Consider the following 19,196-nt stretch of genomic DNA (forward strand, 5'->3'; position numbering starts at 1 on the left):
TAGATATCCATGACCTGCTCAGATAATACAATGCAGTCCTCAGTAAGTGCACTCACCTTGTTGATTATTTCTCATCTCCTCCTTTATCATTATAGGTTGCGTGTAGACGACAGGCTGTACCACCACTGGGTGAATAACTGAGTACAAGCCTGGGCGGGATAACAGTGGTGTTGTAAGCACTGTGGGGATGGTCAGCGGCATGCTGATAGGAGGCTGAGGTGACCTCTTATGAGGTGAACTGGATCGAGATATGTTCATTATAGGAGATGCAGACGGTAGCATTGCCATTGAATAGGGGGAAGAGGGGGAGCTTGACATATGCGGAGAGTGCCTTTTGTTCAGTGAAAGATCGACTGGTTCAAGTTGGCTTCCATTAGCCTCAAGCGATTGAAAGAGTCCTCTGTGGCAGTCATGGGAGTAAATTATGCTGTGCTTATTCTCAGGTTTAATATCGTTCTTTATTCGGACCCTATACCCATGTTGGAATGGCTGTAAGAAAAAGGATAAAGAAATATTAGAAAGAACTTTATAACTCTGGAATCACTCAGTTGGATCACTCCAGTTTTTAGCTCTTTGATAATTTGTGAAGTAAAGTAGCGATACGTTTACATTACACTATGCTTAGTTACGGGTATTTGTGATCATGGAATATATTCAAGGTTTCATTTTTCCTTTAATTCCTTTAGTAGCCTGACTATTAATGGTACTATGTAGCTGAACCATATATATTCATTTCTCAGTCTGCATGAATTAGCTGATCTCAACTTTGGCAACGATGAATAGTCTCACTAAAATGGACCTCAGCACCTCTCCAAACAGTAAATAATATCAAAAGCTTTATAGTTATTTTTTCTTTAAGCATTTAAGAACTGAAATAATTTCCACTTCTTGCTGTGCACATCAAGTCAAGCGTCGACCCTGAAATTACACTGTTGGGGGTCTAAAATTAGGAATGCGTTAAAAGTGTTCATCCTAAACCTCTCTCCACATTGATGGAGACATTATCTATTTATTTTAAACATATTAATATCTCCAATAAAGTTGGGGAGAGAGGGATTCCAGATGAAGATATTAAACATTCACCGGTAGATATCAATCATCCACAGGGCATGAAGTTTCTCATATTTGAACTTTGACCTGGAACTTTGGCATAATTTCAAGGACAATGGGCAGTATTTGAATCCTATCGATCTGGTGGAAAGCTGATGGGCGGGTCATTCAAAACTGGCCATTACTTACCAATCCCAGAGCCACAAAACTGACAGATGCTGATTTTCATTTACTCACTCTGCTTTCCTGAGAAGCCAGCAGGACATCTGTCAATAGAACTTCCCGTGGCTGCTATGTGGTGGGCAGTTGCACACGCGGTGGCTCCTGCCAAGGTACTTCGGTCTTTGGCCCTTTTGCCTGATTTCTGACTGATCGTTTTGGAGGAAATGAGTGTAGTTTGATGGAGTAGGATCCCTCATACGAGTAATGCCCGGTAAATATTACACAAGGCAGACGTTGAGCAAGGGATCACGGTCAGACTCAGGGGTCCTTTGAGCCTCAGCAGGGGCAATTCTGGTATAAAGCCGAGGGGGGATTTGTTGTAATGTGGTTGTTTTTGTTATAATGAAAATCTAGCTTGAAAAAAAAAATATTTTCTAAAAAGGACATCTGTCAATAGCATTTTGGGCCTTGGATGATATAATCTGGACCCATCTGCAATTTTAACTCCAACAGCTCGAGCAGAAAGTGACTGTGTGTCTCCTGCCAGACCAACCCAGCAGAGAAGAGAATCAGGGCTAGAATAGACCACCCGAAGCTCAGAGGAGCAGGAATTCTCCACCATCGTGTATGAGGAAAAAAATATATATATATAAACATTTCCTAATTGGCAGCATCAGGTTTAAAAAAAGGTAACATATTTTTGAGATTTTATTACAGGTATGCAAAGGTTAAATCAGATTCTTATAATTTAAACCAAGGTTTCTTGAGGTAAAAGAAAACACTCATGAGTAGCTGAGGGCATGAAAATATGAAACGATATTGATGCTTGCTGCTAATTGTGATATGAATGGTGGTCTTTCAAATTTGTTTCCTCGAATTGTACTATTATCCAACTTCACACTGTCCTCATTATATGGAGAGGAATTACAGGAATTCTTAGGGTTGGAGGATATGTACTGGATTCAAGTTGGAAGCTAAAACAACATTTAGGGTAATCATAGATGTGTGAAATTAGAAGTGCTACACAAAACCCAATAGGAAACAGGTGCAATGTGACTAAAACAGAACTTCACCAGATCTAGGGAGTGCGTGGCATAGTGGTTTAGCACTTTTAGCAACTGAATATCTAAAGCACCCCTTCATTAATTAAATGTTTAAAAATGGAATAAAAGACAATTAAAACGTTAACAAATTAACAGCTATTAGAATGATGCAATTGACACAATTAAATGCTGTGGAAGAGTTTGGCCTTTCTTCGAAGAGGAGCTGTCTTCATGTGAAGTGTGTGATATGTCTTGTTTTAAGTCCTTGGTCTTCCACACTGTTTCAATGAAGTTCAATGGAAACTCGAGAAACAGCATCTTGTCTTTTTATTCCAAACTCAACATCAGTTTAACAATTTCAAATCAAAATCATGACTCCCACTTTTTCAGGCAGAAGGAGCTGGTAATGATTTAACTGTTGCCATTTACCATTCTTCTTGTCCAATCTGTTTTGTTTCTTTACTTGTTCCATTACTCCCCCTTTTACCTCACACCATTGTCTCTTTTTGTTATTTAATCTCACCTGCCCCCCACCCAACACAGGCTTTCCCTTTTGTTCGGCCATTCCCTCTACCTGACTCTATACTAGCTTCAAACCTATCACATTTCAAACTATTTTAGCTTTGGAGAAAGGTCACCGACCTGACCCTAACCCGGTTTCTGTCTTTATAGATACTGCCAGACCTGCTGAGTATTTCCAGCTTTTCCAGTTTTTATTTTTAGATTTATTAGACATTATAATGTGACGGCATAACTGACACGGAAATGTGTTATTGCATCACAACAATGTCACGGGTTGGTGATATTTATGACCATTGGGTTGAAAGTGACATGACTGCCAATTGTCATCTCTTCTCAGTAATTGAGACATTGTTCCTTTAGGAACCGAACGTTGTTATGCTAAAATTCTGATTGGCAGGATTGCCAGGTTTATTGGCTCATTTGCTTTTTGGAATGTCTGCTGCAATTAATAGATGTGAAGAGACTGAGAAAGTCAATGACTGAATATGGTTTGACACAGAACTGATGACAAACATGGATTTTTTGTGAATAGGTAGGAGTGGGACAGAAAAAAAATAAACAGGTATTAACTCTTTCTTAATATACACCCAGCCTCCAGATCACAAGAAGAGGTTCTTGTTTCCACAGGTACTTTATATGTTTACTTGTTTTCTACATTGCAACTTCAGGAAAGTACTTCATTGACTGTGAAATGTTTTGGCACACCACAGAATAATGAAAGGCGATACAGAAAAGCTAGTCTTTCTTTCCTTCTTTCCCATCCCAGAGGAGTTCCAAGAATCCAAGTGTGGCTCCAAGTTATATGTGACTAGATTCCCAATCAGATCATTTGTCAGATATGTCAGCATTAATTAGTGCGGCTGCCAATTCAATATTTTAATCTGTTTTACATCTTCCTCCTGTTGACATATATTAACTCTTTTAGGATTGTCTGGGCAGATGGTTATTTGACTGATAAAACCATTGTGTGCATGTAGAGCATTACTGAGCTCAGGCACAACATTGTAGGGAAACACAGAGCTGTGTTCTGTCTCAATTTCTTAGGGAGTATAAATCCTCAATATCATCACTACGGCCTGTCTTTAGAACGTTCTTATGAATTTAGTTAATTGCAGCAAGGACAGCAGAAAGGGAGACATTTACACTACTTTTTAACCTCAAAACATGTGACACTTTAAGGTGTCAAAGATGAAAGCATTAGCCAGGATACTGCATCAAACATTATCACCTAACTTCTCTTCTTTTTGTAAGGATATTGATAGATCATATAAGAATAATGCCAAATATTTATGTTTTTTTGGTGAAAGAAGCAAGTAAGGGATAGAAGAGATGCTAGCAGGAGTTGCTCATTATATTTTTATTTGGTAAAATTGATGTTCTGTTCCCCACCCTGTTCGTTCCTATCTAAAATATACAGAATCATTTGAAGATTACACAGCCCCCCATTCACAATTACGACAATTGCGTTTTTTATTCAGCATACATTGCTAAAGAATGTAATATCTACACGAACAGTGGAACGTTCAATGATCAACACTATAAACAAATCTCTTTCTGCAAATCTTAATTCAATGGGCAAAGCTGTACCAATTAACCAATATCCAAATTCTTCCTGCTCATTAAGAGGTACCGAAGTGATGCGAATGTTATCCCCCTGCCTCCACAATTTAATGCATCATGCAGTCCTTTGTTCAAAAAGGTAACAGCAGTCTCGTCTGTGCAGAATGGTCATGTTGAGCTTTGTTGAATATGAAACCTTATTTGGACTGTTAAACCTCTTGAGATTATATTTGATTCACATCATGATAGCCTGATCTAAGCACAGTTCCCCAGAGTCTTTGGTGAGAGTTGTCTTAAATCAATTCATGCATTGCGAAGTATAGAATTAGATTTAATTAAATTGCTTGCCCATGATAAAGCACATTTCCTGCAAGCATTAATATCAGTCATGTGAATCATCTTCTCCACTGCTCCAGACCAAACTAGGGTCAAAGGAAGAGCAATTTTCCTCAGAATGTAATGAGAATAAATATTGGCCACGGTTTAATCAAACAAAATCAGAATCCGTTCTGGGTGGGATTCGCTGGGTTGCAGCACCGGGAACAACCGCAAAATTGAACGGCACTTTGTTGCTATTTCAGGACTCTCACCTACCTACTCCACATCGGCCCCCGCTTGCGGAGGCTGCACCTAGTGTCACTTCCTGTATGGAGGAGCTACGATGAGTGGAGCTCCTTAGAGCAGGAAGAGATGCTTCTCCATTCGATCCTCGAAACGAACTCGGACCACTCCCAATGTTCCAACTCCCTATAAGGGGGTCCTCAGGTCTCCCGCACCCCATCACGCATGGGCAGGGCACCACTGGGCCAGTTCCCTGGTGTGGGAAAAATGCCAGCCTGGCAGTGCCCCTGCTAGCCAGGCAGTGCCATCTGAGAATCCTGGCAGTGACAGGGTGGCACCCAGGTGGAACTGCCAGGTGCCCAGCTGGCACTGCCATGGTGCCAGGCTGGCAGTGTCAAGGTGCCCAGGTGGCATCACCAGTGCCAGAGTTCCACCCTGCCCAGAGGCTGACCACCCGGGGGACTCAGAATGTCTGGGTGAGCCCCGCCCCATAAATGCCATACCGCTTGGTCCGCATTTGCGGGAACCAATGATAAACAGTGTCCGGCTGAAGTCTCCTTGGTGAGGCCAGTAGATGCCGGGTGGCCATTCGATCAGTCACAGATATGGTTAAGTGGGCTTCTAAGCTCACTGAACGATGCGATTCTGGACCCCGCACATTGTGGGCGTGATGCGGGTCGAGAGGTCTCACGAGATCTGGTTAATCACGTGAAGCGTAATAATCGTCAGGAATCCTGGGAGAGGCTACATCCCATCAAGATTCCGGTGGGGCGGGGCTGGTAAACCACGCCCAATGTCTCATATTTTTCCTTTTCCCGACATCAACAACAATGAGCTGAAAACTGACAAGTACAAATTTGTAACATCATGGATCTAACTCTGTTGCTTTGAGAACTTAGCAGGGATGGAATCTGACTTGCTGTACAAACAAAATACACTGGAGGCTACCAGACTCGCTCTGTTAAACTTCTTACAGCCAATTATCCAAATAAAGAAGCGCCTGCCCTTTGGATAGAAGGCCCGATCAACAAGTCTGTTTTCTACCATGTACCACACTGTCCAAAATAACTAACACTTACTGAAATGAAATGAAAATGAAAATCGCTTATTGTCACAAGTAGGCTTCAATGAAGTTACTGTGAAAAGCCCCTAGTCGCCACATTCCAGCACCTGTTCGGGGAGGCTGGTACGGGAACTAAACAAGTACTAAACAAGTAACATCCAGGACAACAAATCATAAAATTAATAACATTTTTCTGAGTGTGAGGGAAGATATTCTTCCTTTGTGGAAGTTGCAAGACCTGTATAAAGTAGAAATTCTGATTATTGATGGCTGCTTAAAGGATTGAGACTTTAAAGTGGTGTTGATAATTGCTGCTTTGCTAATGATGCCTGCCTCCCTGCTGACGTTCAGCACTATGTTGGAATAAATGCAAAGTCTGCTGATGTTTCACATCTGATATAGTTATTCACCGTACAGTTTTTTTTCAATTCAGTTGGAGTTTTTTTTAAACTTGGCTTATATATTGGTTCTGACTCTATTGGTTCTGACACCGGAGTTGGAACCTAGGTGTTATGAATTCAAATCTCACTACTTCAAATTGGAATTTCACTACGAACATCAGAGCTAGGAGTAGGAGTAGGCAATTCAGCCCCTCGAGCCTGCTCCACCATTCAATAAAATCATGGCTCATCTAATTTTGGCCTGAACTCTACTTTCCCGTCCGCTCTCCATAACCCTACAAACCTTTACTAATTAAAAATCTGTCTATCTCCTTGTTAAATTTACTCAATGTTCCGGCGTTCACCATACTCTGGGGTAGTGAATTCCACAGATTCCCAACCCTTTGAGAGAAATAATTTCTCCTCAACACTGTTTTAAATCTGCTACCTCTTACCCTAAAACTATGAGCACACATTCTAGATTGCCGCACAAGAGAAAACATCCTCTCTATGTCGACTTTGTCAATCCCCATTATCATCTTTTATACTCAATTAGATCTCCACTCGTTCTTCGAAACTCTGGAGAGTATGGCCTAAATCTGACATCAGGGGGAAAAAAACATGACGGAAAGCTGTTGTAGAAACCCAACGGATTAAAAAAGTGGAACAGATGTGAGGCTCAAAACTGGACATCCATGGGATTCTGAGAGTCATCAGCAGAAAAATTATCTGTCATCATAATCTGGGATCTCATGACATAGATCACCATTCCTTCACTGTCACTGGGTCAAAAATTGGGAATCCCTTACAAAGTACTGTTGGCAGTGCTGCACCTGATAGACTGTAGCAATCCAAGAAGGTACCTCACCACTACCTTCTCAAATATAGTTAGGGATGGGCAACAGATGCTGGTTTTGCTCACAATCCTTGAAATAATCAAATAAATATCTGGCACATGCTTCTCTCATCCATGGGCATTGTGCCAAAGGATTGACTCAAGGTCAATGGGGCATCACCAGGCACACTTGAAGATGAAACAGCAAGCCGGTGAAATAGTTACAAAGAGGTATTGGCATGCAATAGCACCAAAAGCAGTAGGTTCCACAAGTAGAATTCAAAACCAATGGATCTGTAGCACCTCCACATCCAGTGAAGAATCTGCAGTCAGTCAAATAATGGTAACAGATTGAAGTGTTTGCATGTGCCTTCAGTTAAAAGTGCCCAATGAATAATATTACTGTAGCTTCCATTTGAGAGATGCCAATGTTCAGTCAATTTGTTTTCCTCCCACGACATTAAAAATCAACTGATACCCTGAACATAGGAGCAGCATCTCAGTGGGAAGAATCATAACCTGTCCAATAGACTTGGCGTTACCTTGCCCAAACTATTCTAGAACAGCTACTACAGGACCTGCCCAAAAATGAAGTATTCACTAAATATTCTATCAGTAATTGACCAAGTGGGGCAGCACGGTGACGCAGTGGTTAGCACTGCTGCCTCACGGCGCCGAGGTCCCAGGTTTGATCCCGGCTCTGGGTCACTGCCCGTGTGGAGTTTGCACATTCTACCCGTGGTTGCGTGGGTTTCGCCCCCACAACCCAAAATTGTGCAGGCTAGGTGGATTGGCCATGCTAAATTGCCCCTTAATTGGGAAAAATGAATTGGGTACTCTAAATTTAAAAAAAAGAAAAGTAATTGACCAAGTGCAGGATAGTCATTAATGGTTCAGAGGCTCACATGGTAAAACAAGTGGTCAAATGGGATCATTTTTAATTTGACTTTTGAACCACAGGACATCTTGTGGCTTTGCCCAGATAGTGTTTTTGGATTTGTCCAGAAAAGTCTAGGTAAACAAGGTTGACACTCCGTGATACCAAATCGCTCTTAATTCTCAAACACCGCACAGTCTCTATGTTGGGAACTCATCATCCTCATCACTTAAATCATGGTAATTATAGTATAAATGAAAAAAATAAGATCCTGGAAACAGCCAGTAGATCAGGTAACATCGTTGAGGAGGATAACCAAGTTAATATTTCAGGACGATGATCATCTTCCAGATATAATGAAAGACCATTAACCCTTGGTTTCTTTCTTCACTGATGTTGCCTGACCTGCTAAATGTTCCTACCATCTTATATTTTTATTTGCGATTGCTGGTGCCAGGAACGAAATGAAATGAAAATGAAATTAAATTAAATGAAATGAAAATGAAATGAAATGGAGGCAAAAACCCCAGTATCAGGTCCTGCCCATCATTTTTAAATGTCCCTAAAGGTTGCATATTTGTACCGTCGCAAGGATCGTCACTAGATAATAATAATAGGTGCTGTATTTGAGCCACAGTCATTTTCACACATTGTCCACCTTATTTGCTGCAGGCACACTGCTTGCCTGGGTTCCATCAGGGATCAGAATAGCAATGCTCTGACTGCTCCTTCTAAAATTAACGTGACACTTTTGATACAGACTGTAGCAGTGTGACAGCTGACCTCTTTGTTCTGATTTATGATTTTCCTTTGAACAGTTTGCTGTACCGATCGATCCGGCATTTTATCTACTGAATAGCTGAGACAGACAGTTCAGAAAAGCTCTCTCCCAACCCCCGGAGTTAGGGTGGAAAAGATTGGTCAAAAAATTCTTATTCCAAATGTCAGGGCGGAATATGATGAGGGTTGTCTGTGAATTGCTTTCCAGTTGAATAGCTTTGTTAAGTCCTAGTCAAGGCTCAAATATAAACGGGACGACACTGAGTACAGCGCATACCTCATGCTAACTCAGCGTACAACTGTGCAGATCTTCCTTGAAGTCCCTGAATGATTGATGCTCTGTAACTACAAAGCTGAAGAAAGAAATAACTTTAGTCAGAGTTTCCACGTCACTGGGGAGGCTTCAGGCCAATCAACACCCAACAATTTGCTTGGAAAACTCTGCTCACGTTTTGACAGCTGTGACAAATTACAGCACAAGCGGAGACAATCCATCACATTCTAAATTAAATCAACAGTGTTCCAAATACAACAACCCATTCTAAAAAAAGGTCAATTGGCACTATCTCCTAATGTTGATGTATCCTTTAAAAATATTCTAGGATATGGACCCGTATCTTTGCCAAAAATGGATCATTCTCTCTTGGGCCATACCATCTCCGTGTACCAAGTTTTGTCGAAATTAGTTGATTAGTTTTTGAGATATAGGGCTGACTTTTACTGAGGGCAGGGGTGAACTGCTGACCACCTACCGCTGGAAGGAAAGCCAATTGGCGGACATGCTGCTAGACAGCTGGGACACAATGGAGATGGGCTAAACTAAACGAGGGTAGGACTTCTTCCCCTCCGTGGGAGGTAGTACCACCCTTGAGAGCTGCGAGCCAATCTAATTGGCTGAAAACTCTAGCAGTCCTGGAAATGCCAATAGTCAGTAGTGGGCACTGGTGGACTGCAATAAGGAGATGATGTTTGCCACAGAAAGGCATGTTCTGGACTTTAATAATAATAATCTTTTATTAGCGTCACAAATAGGCTTACATTAACACTGCAATAAAGTTAACGTGAAAATCCCCTTTTAGGGTGGGAAGGGATCCAAAAGCACAGGGAGGGGAAAGGAGGGGTGGAAGCTTTTAGAGGGCAGGTAGTGAGGAAGAGAGAGTGGTGATATCATGGGGGTTGTTTCCCGAATGCACAGAGTGAATCCCCAAAAAAAGGTAACCCCCCCCCCCCCCCCCCCCCTCCTTCTTGCCAATTTTCATCTGGGCCACACACAAAAAAAGAACAGTCTGCCCAATCCCACCCAACTGCCCACGCCAGCCATACTATGGCGTGGGCAGCATATTATCCTGGTCAATAGGCTTGCTAACAAGCCTAATTGTCCTTTAATTATTCATTTAAATATGACAGGTGGGCTGCCGATTTCAGCACCCACCCATCTAGCATTTTGTGAGGGTAAGTTCGGAGTGGGCGGGAAAATGATGGGCTAGCCACGTAACCTACTTTACATGCCACCCCACGCACTGAAACACACCTGGCGGGGTGACTGCAAAATCCAGCCCATATTGTTTGCAGACAAACAGGGGCATGAAGATTATCTTTGCCTCCCTGCAGTGATGGAGATAATAATGGTCATGTTATGACTGGCATTGGAAGATGATCTGCATCTAGGAATATTTTTATCAGCAAATAATCAATGCTCCGAGAAGAAGAGGGTGAATGAGGGGCGAGCACGGCTGAGAATAAAACAAGTAATTCATTGATCATAGCAGCTCCTGAATATTTTGCTACTCATTATTCAATTGTTCCTTAACCGTGGCAAGACAAACTCCTCAGTTGCAATTCTAGACTTACCTGATTTAGTTATTATTTCTACAGAACTGTTTAACAACATTTTATTTTTACTTAATTTCCCAGTTACAACAATAGTTTACACTAAGGTACCATTCAAATTCCACCCATGGTGCCTAAAACATTATCCTGGGTCTCTGGATTACTAGTCCAATATCACCATGCCACCACCTCCTCATGGACAGAAAACAGAGAGTAGGAATACACAGGATATGTTTGGGTTAGCAGGCTATAATTAGGGAGGTACTACAAGGATGAGTGCTTAGGCCTGAGGGGACTGAGTGTTGCATATTGAAGTTTGCTGATGATACAGTCAGGTGGAAAGTAAGCAATGAAGAAGATGCAATCAGGCTGCAGAAGAATATAAACAGGTTCGGTGAGTCAACAAGAACATGGCAGATAGACTACAATGTAATAAAGTGTGAAGTTATCCACTTAGTGTAAAGAAAAAAATATTAAACAGTGAGAGACTGAGAATCAGTGAAATATTTGCAATTGGGGGGAGGGATCTGGGTGTCCTTGGACAAGAATGACAAAGTTAACATGCATGTACATCAAGCAATTAGAAAGAACAATGGTATGTTACCTTAATTACAGAGGGATTGGAGTACAAGATTAAAGTAGCCTTACTAAAATTACACGGGGCACTGATGAGGCCACACCTACATTGTATAGTTGGTTCTGCTTCTGGAAGGACACACTTGCCTTAGAGGGAGGGCAAAGGTTCACTCGGCTGATTCTTGAGATGAGGAGATTGTTCTACGGAGAGATCAAGTGGACTAGGTTTATATTCCCTGGAGTTTAGAAGAATGAGGCATTCAAATTGAAACATATTAACTTGTTAATGGGCTTAATAGGGTAAATGCTTCTCCCTGACTGGGGAAATATAGAAAGTAGGGTTACAGTCTCAGAATAAGGGACTGGCCATTTAGGACTGAGATGACCTTTCTTCATTCAAAGTGCCGTGAATCTTTGGAATTATCCACCCAGAGAGCAGTGCATGCTTATTCGTCGAGTATATTCAAGATAAAGATGGATAGATTTTTGAGTATGAAGATAATTTTTTTTTTATTATAAATTTAGAATACCCAATTCGTTTTTCCAATTAAGGGGCAATTTAGCACAGCCAATCCACCTAGCCTGCACATCTTTGGATTGTGGGGGCGAAACCCACGCAAATACGGGGAGAATGTGCAAACTCCACACGGACAGTGACCCAGAGCCAGGATCGAACCTGGGACCTCGGCGCCGTGAGGCAGCAGGGCTAACCCACTGTGCCACCGTGCTGCCCTAGTATGAAGATAATTAAGGGTTGTGAGACAGTGTACTTGGGGCAGAAGGCCAACCATAATTGCATTGAAAAGCAGAACAGCTTGAGCAGCTACATGGCCTACTCCTTCTCGTATTTCTTATCAACAAGTGGCAGGACAGGGCAGCACAGTGGCGCAGTGGGTAGCACTGCTGCATCACGGCGCCGAGATCCCAGGTTCGATCCCGGCTCTGGGTCACTGTCTGTGTGGAGTTTGCACATTCTCCCACTGCCTGCGTGGGTTTCACCCCCACAACCCAAAGATGTGCAGGGTAAGTGGATTGGTCACGTTAAATTGCCCGTTAATTGGAAAATAATGAATTGGGTACTCAAAACTTTAAAAAAAAATAAGTGGCAGGACCTGTTTGAACCTGTTCTCATCCAAAGTCAGATGGATATTTCCAACAGAGGGTCACTGGATAATGATCATGAGGAGTGGAAACTCTTGCTTGTATTCTTCCTTTTATTCCAATTGAGATTAGCTAATGGCACAGATGGTCAATCAAAATGAGAGCTTTTGGATCTGCATAGCTTGGCTATTAATTGGATAAACTCTGTGAGCTGAAACATTATCACATGTTTTGAAGATGGAAATTCTGCTGTAAATTAGCATGACCATTCCACCTGCATTGGTGAAGCATGTAGAAAGTCCTGAATCAGAAAATTGGTAAGACTCTTAAGCTAAAGTAATGGATTTTGCTCTAGGAGCTATTGCTTCTTAACCAATTATTTGCGATGACAATTCATACTCACCATTGAAACTGGTTCCATTGGGTCTTGTTTACCAGGCAAATGGTCAAACATCAGCATTTTGAGTATGTTGCAACGCCAGAAGAGTTGGGCTTTCTGTCTGTCAAAAGAAAAGGGAAAGTCATGAGCTTGAATCATGAACTAATTCTGTGCCTACACAGGTCAACTCAAGTGTAGCTGTGGAAGTGTGCCAGCGCATCTGAAATGTAGGCTGCAAGTACAAATGGGGAAGTAGCAACCAGTATTGTCCACTTCCTTGAGGATTGTACAATAGGTTCCCTCTCACAAACTGCGGAAGAACGACAGATTGATACTAATGAGGGCACACCACTATTGACCTTCACCTATACAAAAAAAAACAACCCAGCCCAACACAATACCCAAGAAAAGCCAGCTGCTGTGCAGCCTTCCCCCACAATACACCTGCCTCTCCCTGCCCCACCCTTCAAATCTCTTGAGAATAAGGCTAATTTTACAGGTGTGTAAGTGAATGGGCTTCCAGTGAGCGAAAATCAGGCCCAATAAATTACATCTCTGTGAAAGCTGTGGTCTGAATAGTCACTTTTATAATTTTGTAAAATGGTTAAATTTAAAAATGGTTTCCATCTGGATCATAAACTAAATGTTTGACAAGTTTTCAGCTGCTGTTCATTCTGTTTATGCTAGCTTCTTACATAAATATAAAAATACTTAGATTAAAATTGTTTGCATTGTTTTTCTTGTATTAAAGTATTACATTCAAGCTTTTGTATGAGACAATGTGATCCAATATAACAAAAAAAGGACTTAATGTAAGTACATAACTCAGTGCAAATTAAAAGCTGCACTTCATTCATGGACACAAATGATATCCATAAATTACTTTATCAATACTTTATCAATGAGGGGCCTCACGGTAGCATGGTGGTTAGCATCAATGCTTCACAGCTCCAGGGTCCCAGGTTCGATTCCCGGCTGGGTCACTGTCTGTGTGGAGTCTGCACGTCCTCCCCGTGTGTGCGTGGGTTTCCTCCGGGTGCTCCGGTTTCCTCCCACAGTCCAAAGATGTGCGGGTTAGGTGGATTGGCCATGTTAAATTGCCCGTAGTGTAAGGTTAATGGGGGGATTGTTGGGTTACGGGTATACGGGTTACGTGGGTTTAAGTAGGGTGATCATTGCTCGGCACAACATCGAGGGCCGAAGGGCCTGTTCTGTGCTGTACTGTTCTATGTTCTAATACATATTTGAAAAAAGGATGCAACAAAAATACACCACACAATAGGAAGTATGATTCATTTGGGAATTTTCAATGAAGCGATAAGTGGAACTTTCCTGCACTGCAACACAAAACAATGTGAAGGAAAACTAACTCCATTCAACCCATATCCCAAACACTGAGTGTGTATACAAATACATGATTCAATAATTGCGAACATGTGAAACTACAGAATGAGTGACTTATGCAAGATTCTACTATGATACAAATTATGCATGGCACCAATGGATCGCTCCCTTCCCCTCCCCACCCCACTACCCCCCACGTTCCCAAATAAACATTGTATTTTCTCAAACAGTTTCAGTGCCTATTTAAAGAGTTCTGCTTTTTTCCCCCCAAAACTGCTGAAGATGCACATCTTCTTGATTTCAAAATTCAGGTCCAAGTCTGCAAATAACGTTTTTCCCCTTTTTCAAACACAGCACCGTAATACAGGCAGGCAAAATTAACTTGTGTTTCTGCCGCAGAACTTCACAGGGAAGAACGCACAGGTAAGATGGGAGCTCAAGTCAGCAGTTCTCAAAAGGACTCTAACCAGAAAGAAATATTTGTGAAAGTTGCCCTCCAGTTATGTTCCAACATCTAAATTGTTATTCCAGTTTTTGGATAAATATCTGTCCTGTCATTGTGTTACCATCCCAAAACGAAAGCTCAAAAAAATGCTAACTTTTACTCTTCTAAATAAAATACAGAGGAACTGTCACAAGACCGCTAATTAATTTAACCGCAAGAAAAAATATATTAAACATGAAAAATTAGATTATAATACAATACTTCCACAACAATTACACACAGATTTTAGGATTAACATGGATTACAAAGTACACCTTAAGGTCCAATGGTCTCAAACACACTAAGCCTCTTTTAAGCATACAAGGTGACTGCGGTAAGACACACTCCTCTCTGAACCCAAGTGAATGTCTGTGGATTTCTCCTCAAAATCCCCCAAGATCAATATACCCTGAGCCACCTTGTCTCACTGAACTCTGGCTTCCACACTAGTTATTCCAAATTCCACTTTCAAAAGTCACACTTTCAAATCTTTCAAATTATGCTTTTCCTTAGCTGTTTGCATTCCAAAATCCAGTCCAGATTTTACAAATGACTCTTTTAAACAAATGTTCTGCAAGGTGACACGGTGGCACAGTGGTTAGCACTGCTGCCTCACGCAGCTGAGGACCCGGGTTCAATCCCAGTCCCGGGTCACTGTCCCTGTGGAGTTTGTACATTCTCCCTGTGTCTACATGGGTCTCACATCCACAACCCAAAGATGTGCAGGGTAGGTGGATTGGCCACGCTAAATTGCCCCTTCATTGGAAAAATAAAATAAAATATATCATATTTTTTGAAAGTTCTCCTAAAACAAATATAAACAAAATTTCCGCTTCACTTTTAACAACAAATCCAGTCCAAGATTTTACACCAGCCCATTTAGGATTTCTTTGTCTTCACTGCTGTACAAACTGCAATTGTTTTAACTCTCAATTCCTAGGCTGTATTAAAATTACATTAAAAAGTTCCACTGACAGATGAAGTCTGCTGTCCCACTTTAAATCTGGAATTATCTGTTTAAGTCAGAACACGTTGTTTACTCTTCCTTGAATTCTTCTAAACAATACCTTAGTCTCTGTTCTCTTAACTTCAGTCAGCTTAAGATATTCTTTCTCTCTCAGTTCTCTGGGGTTATCTGGATTGTATATTAATCCTTAGGAAGTTTGCATCTTTGCAACTTGTTTGTCCTGTCAAGCTTCCGGCAGAGTCAAGAGCTGTTCACTCCCCAGTGTCCTGTTTCCAACTGAAATCAAATTAGCTAAACTAAAACTGAAAAGCTTCTTTACCTTATAAAATCCCATTTTTTAAGGAACTGCCATTGGTTTATTTACTCTTCACACCATAGCCCTGTCTAATCACAATAGAATCACAGTTGGAATTGAAACCAACACCCACACATACAAAGACCTTTGTCCAGCATTAATAAAATTAAAAGGTTTTACCCTTCCAGGCACAGAAACATTACATTAGACTAACTTAAAATTATGGGCTGGATTCTCCGATCGCCGACCCCGAAATCGTGTTCGGCGAACGGCCGGAGAATCACAATTCCTGACGGAATTGGGGGCGGCGGCGCTTACGTGATGCTCCGCCCCTGAGGCCACCTTCCCGATGTTCCACTCCCTACAGGCCGAGTTTCCGACGGCGTGGGACACGAGTGCTCTTATCCGTTGGGAATTCAACGTGGTGGCTACGGACTCAGTCCAGTGCTGCTACAGTCGGGGCAGGGCTGATTCCCGGGCAGGGGGGGCATTATTCAGGATTTGGAGGGGTGGTCTGGGGTGCGTGAGCCAGCTGAAGGGGGGGACTATTAGCAGGCTGGGTCCGCTAGTGGCCTCTGCCATGAAGCATGGCGCAGTGGCCACAGGCCGCCGTCGTGCACATGCGCGGTCACAGACCCAGCAATTCTCCGGGCCATATTGTCATGTGAGAGTACCTTTAAGAAATGGGTGTTTATAAAATATCTGTAGTGAGAGTACCTTTAAGAAATGGGTGTTTACTACTGCAGTGATGTCAGAGCATGGGTTGAGCTGGGCTGTCTGTCAGCTTTTTACTTTTGTTTTTGTTTCCAGTTTGGAGCTGAAGCCAGACCAAGCAGGTGTACTGCTGTTCTCTCTGCCATCAAAAGACTATCTCTGGATCATTTGGTGAATTCAGAATTATAAATATTTTCAGTAGTGAAGTTAAGCCTGATGTCTTTCTGTTTTGAAGGTGTTTTAAGTCTTATGGATGTGAAAAGGAAAGCTTAAAAGGATTACTTAGCGTTGTATTCTTTGGGGATGTATTTGAATTAATGGTTGCTAAGATGTTCACTGTATGTTTTAAAAAGGCTAACTTGAGTTCATAGAATAAACATTGTTTTGCTTTAAAAAAATATTTTTCCATTTCTGCTGTACCACACATGTAGAGTGGACCGTGTGCTCCCCATACCACAATCTATTAAAAGTTGTACGTCAGGTGAACTCCATGACACACTTTGGGGTTCTCTAATCCCTGGCCCATAAACAGTATTGGCAGCTAGTGTCGGGTGCTCTACACTGCCGTCCTGCTAGCCCCCAGAAAAACGGGGAATCAGTGGCCGTTTTGTGTCAGTTTTCCTACCGTTCCCACGCCAGCGTGGGGACATAGTCTCCAAATCGGAGAATCCTGCCCTATATATATATTTTTAATTTAGAGTACTCAATTCTTTTTTTCCCAAATTAAGGGGCAATTTAGCATGGCCAACTTACCTACCCTGCATATTTTTGGATTGTGGGGGTGAGAGCACGGGGAGAATGTGCAAACTCCACAGGGACAGTGACGCAGGGCTTGGATTGAACCCAGGTCCTCAGCTCCGTGAGGCAGCAGTGCTAACCACTGTGCCACCGGGCCGCCCCAGCACGGAAAACTATACCTTATTTCTAATGTTTACCAATACGATGATAAATCCCTTAAAACTACCTTTATTTTCTTAATACACTGCCCAACTCAATTTGATGATCCAAAATGCAGAAGAGTGAAAAACTCAATGAAATCTATCATGTGCTAATGATTGGGACATTCAGCTCCCACTATTCAGCTGGCTGCCACTTCACAGTGGTTTTGGGCAGGCAACTACCTCACTATAAATTGGCTGAATCTCACGCTGCTGAGGTCAGGGGGAGGGGTGGTGCGGAGTTACCGTTCACTTCGGCACCTCCGCCTGCCTCATTCCCACCACAGTTAAAAATCAAGGTTTTAGTGATAAATTCCCAGATGAAAAATAGTCTTATATTAATTCTAGGCACAGTTAGTAAAACATTCTCATTTTGACCAATCAGCCCAAACAATACAGCACCCATTTAAATTAAAAGGGATAGCTTATGCTATTTTAGTGCATTCTCTTCCATTTCCTTTTGCATCTTCCCAAGTAGCACAATGCTCCCCAGTTGTGAGAACTAAGGGGCCCCTCGCCCTCCGTTTGAAACTATTAATGAGGGACAGGGGTAAGCTGTCTACTTGTTTACCAGGCAGTGCAATTTTACAAAAATGAACACACCACAGGGCGTATCACTCACCGTTGTTTTGATAGTGAGAATGGATGGCCTCCCCAACAATTGAAAACAACCTGTTACTATATAACCATGGGAAGGGTGTGCTGGCCTTTGTTAAAAGTTGCATGTGTCATGCCAGAAGTGTGGCGTGACTGGTCTCCTCACCCACCCACGCTCGGGGGAGGAATTATGCTCTCCGGAATAGAAATGACAATCTTTTAAGGGCAACAACAAAGGATCTTTAATCATCACCCATCCCAAAGGAGAAAGCAACAAATATAATCTCTTGTCAGAATCCGATTGACACGGCTGCCTGAGATATGCCTGTTAGATGCAAATTGTGTTTGAAGCATTTAATTCCAAATTAAAATGTTTCAAGAAAAACAAATCAGATCTAAAGGAAAGGAAAGAACGTACATTTATGGTGCACCATTCACAACCTTGGGATGTTCCAAAGCACCTTACAGCCACTAATATACTTTTTTTTAAAAATAAATTTAAAGTGCCCAATTTATTTTTGTTTTCTTTTTAAGGGGCAATTTAGCATGGCCAATCCACCTGACCTGCACATGTTTGTGATATGTGAGTGAGACCCAAGTAGACACAGGAGAATGTGCAAGCTCCACACGGACAGTGACCTGGGTCCGGGATAGAACCCGGGTCCTCAGCACCATGAGGCAGCAATGCTAACCACTCTGCCACCGTTCTGCCCCAATAATGTACTTTTTGACCTGCAGTCACTCTTGTAATGAAGGAAATGTAAGAACCACTTTTTGCACAGAAATTTCACACAAACAGCAATTTGATAATGACCCAATAATTTGTTTTTGTCACGTTGGTCAGAACATGGGGAAACTCTCCTGCATGCAGCATGTGAACAACAGTGCCCGATTTGAGAAAGGTAGGTGATTGCAGATAATCAGTGCTAATCTAGCTAATAATTCATCAGTAGGACTTATTTATGTTACAACACCACTACTGATGACACTTGACTTTTGTGACAGTTCAGGAGAAGGAGATTCACCCCAGCGCATAGCATTTCATGGGCAGTTCTGCTCCCAGCAATGCCATCGATAGCAAATATCATAGAACATAGAACAGTACAGCACAGAATAGGCCCTTCGGCCCTCGATGTTG

The 19,196-nt window shown here is 42.0% G+C and overlaps 1 protein-coding gene across 8 annotated transcripts in view; it reads right to left on the reverse strand.

Moving 5' to 3' along the window:
• LOC119962989 (Krueppel-like factor 3) overlaps nucleotides 1-19,196 on the reverse strand; it is a 98,631-nt gene that overhangs the window by 26,802 nt on the left and 52,633 nt on the right. For 2 of the 8 annotated variants that reach the window (XM_038791417.1, XM_038791418.1), the window contains exons 3-5: nucleotides 12,744-12,836; nucleotides 11,348-11,440; nucleotides 57-489 (exon numbers count right to left, since the gene is read on the reverse strand). In XM_038791417.1, coding sequence (XP_038647345.1) covers nucleotides 57-489; nucleotides 11,348-11,440; nucleotides 12,744-12,800 — 583 coding nt within the window. In that variant the 5' untranslated portion in view covers nucleotides 12,801-12,836. Of the gene's footprint in view, nucleotides 1-56; nucleotides 490-11,347; nucleotides 11,441-12,743; nucleotides 12,841-19,196 lie in introns of all 8 variants that reach the window. The other 6 variants (XM_038791415.1, XM_038791416.1, XM_038791421.1 and 3 more) reach the window with 3 other exon arrangements.

This window comes from Scyliorhinus canicula, chromosome 3, assembly GCF_902713615.1.
Source record: "Scyliorhinus canicula chromosome 3, sScyCan1.1, whole genome shotgun sequence".
Lineage (NCBI taxonomy): Eukaryota > Metazoa > Chordata > Chondrichthyes > Carcharhiniformes > Scyliorhinidae > Scyliorhinus > Scyliorhinus canicula.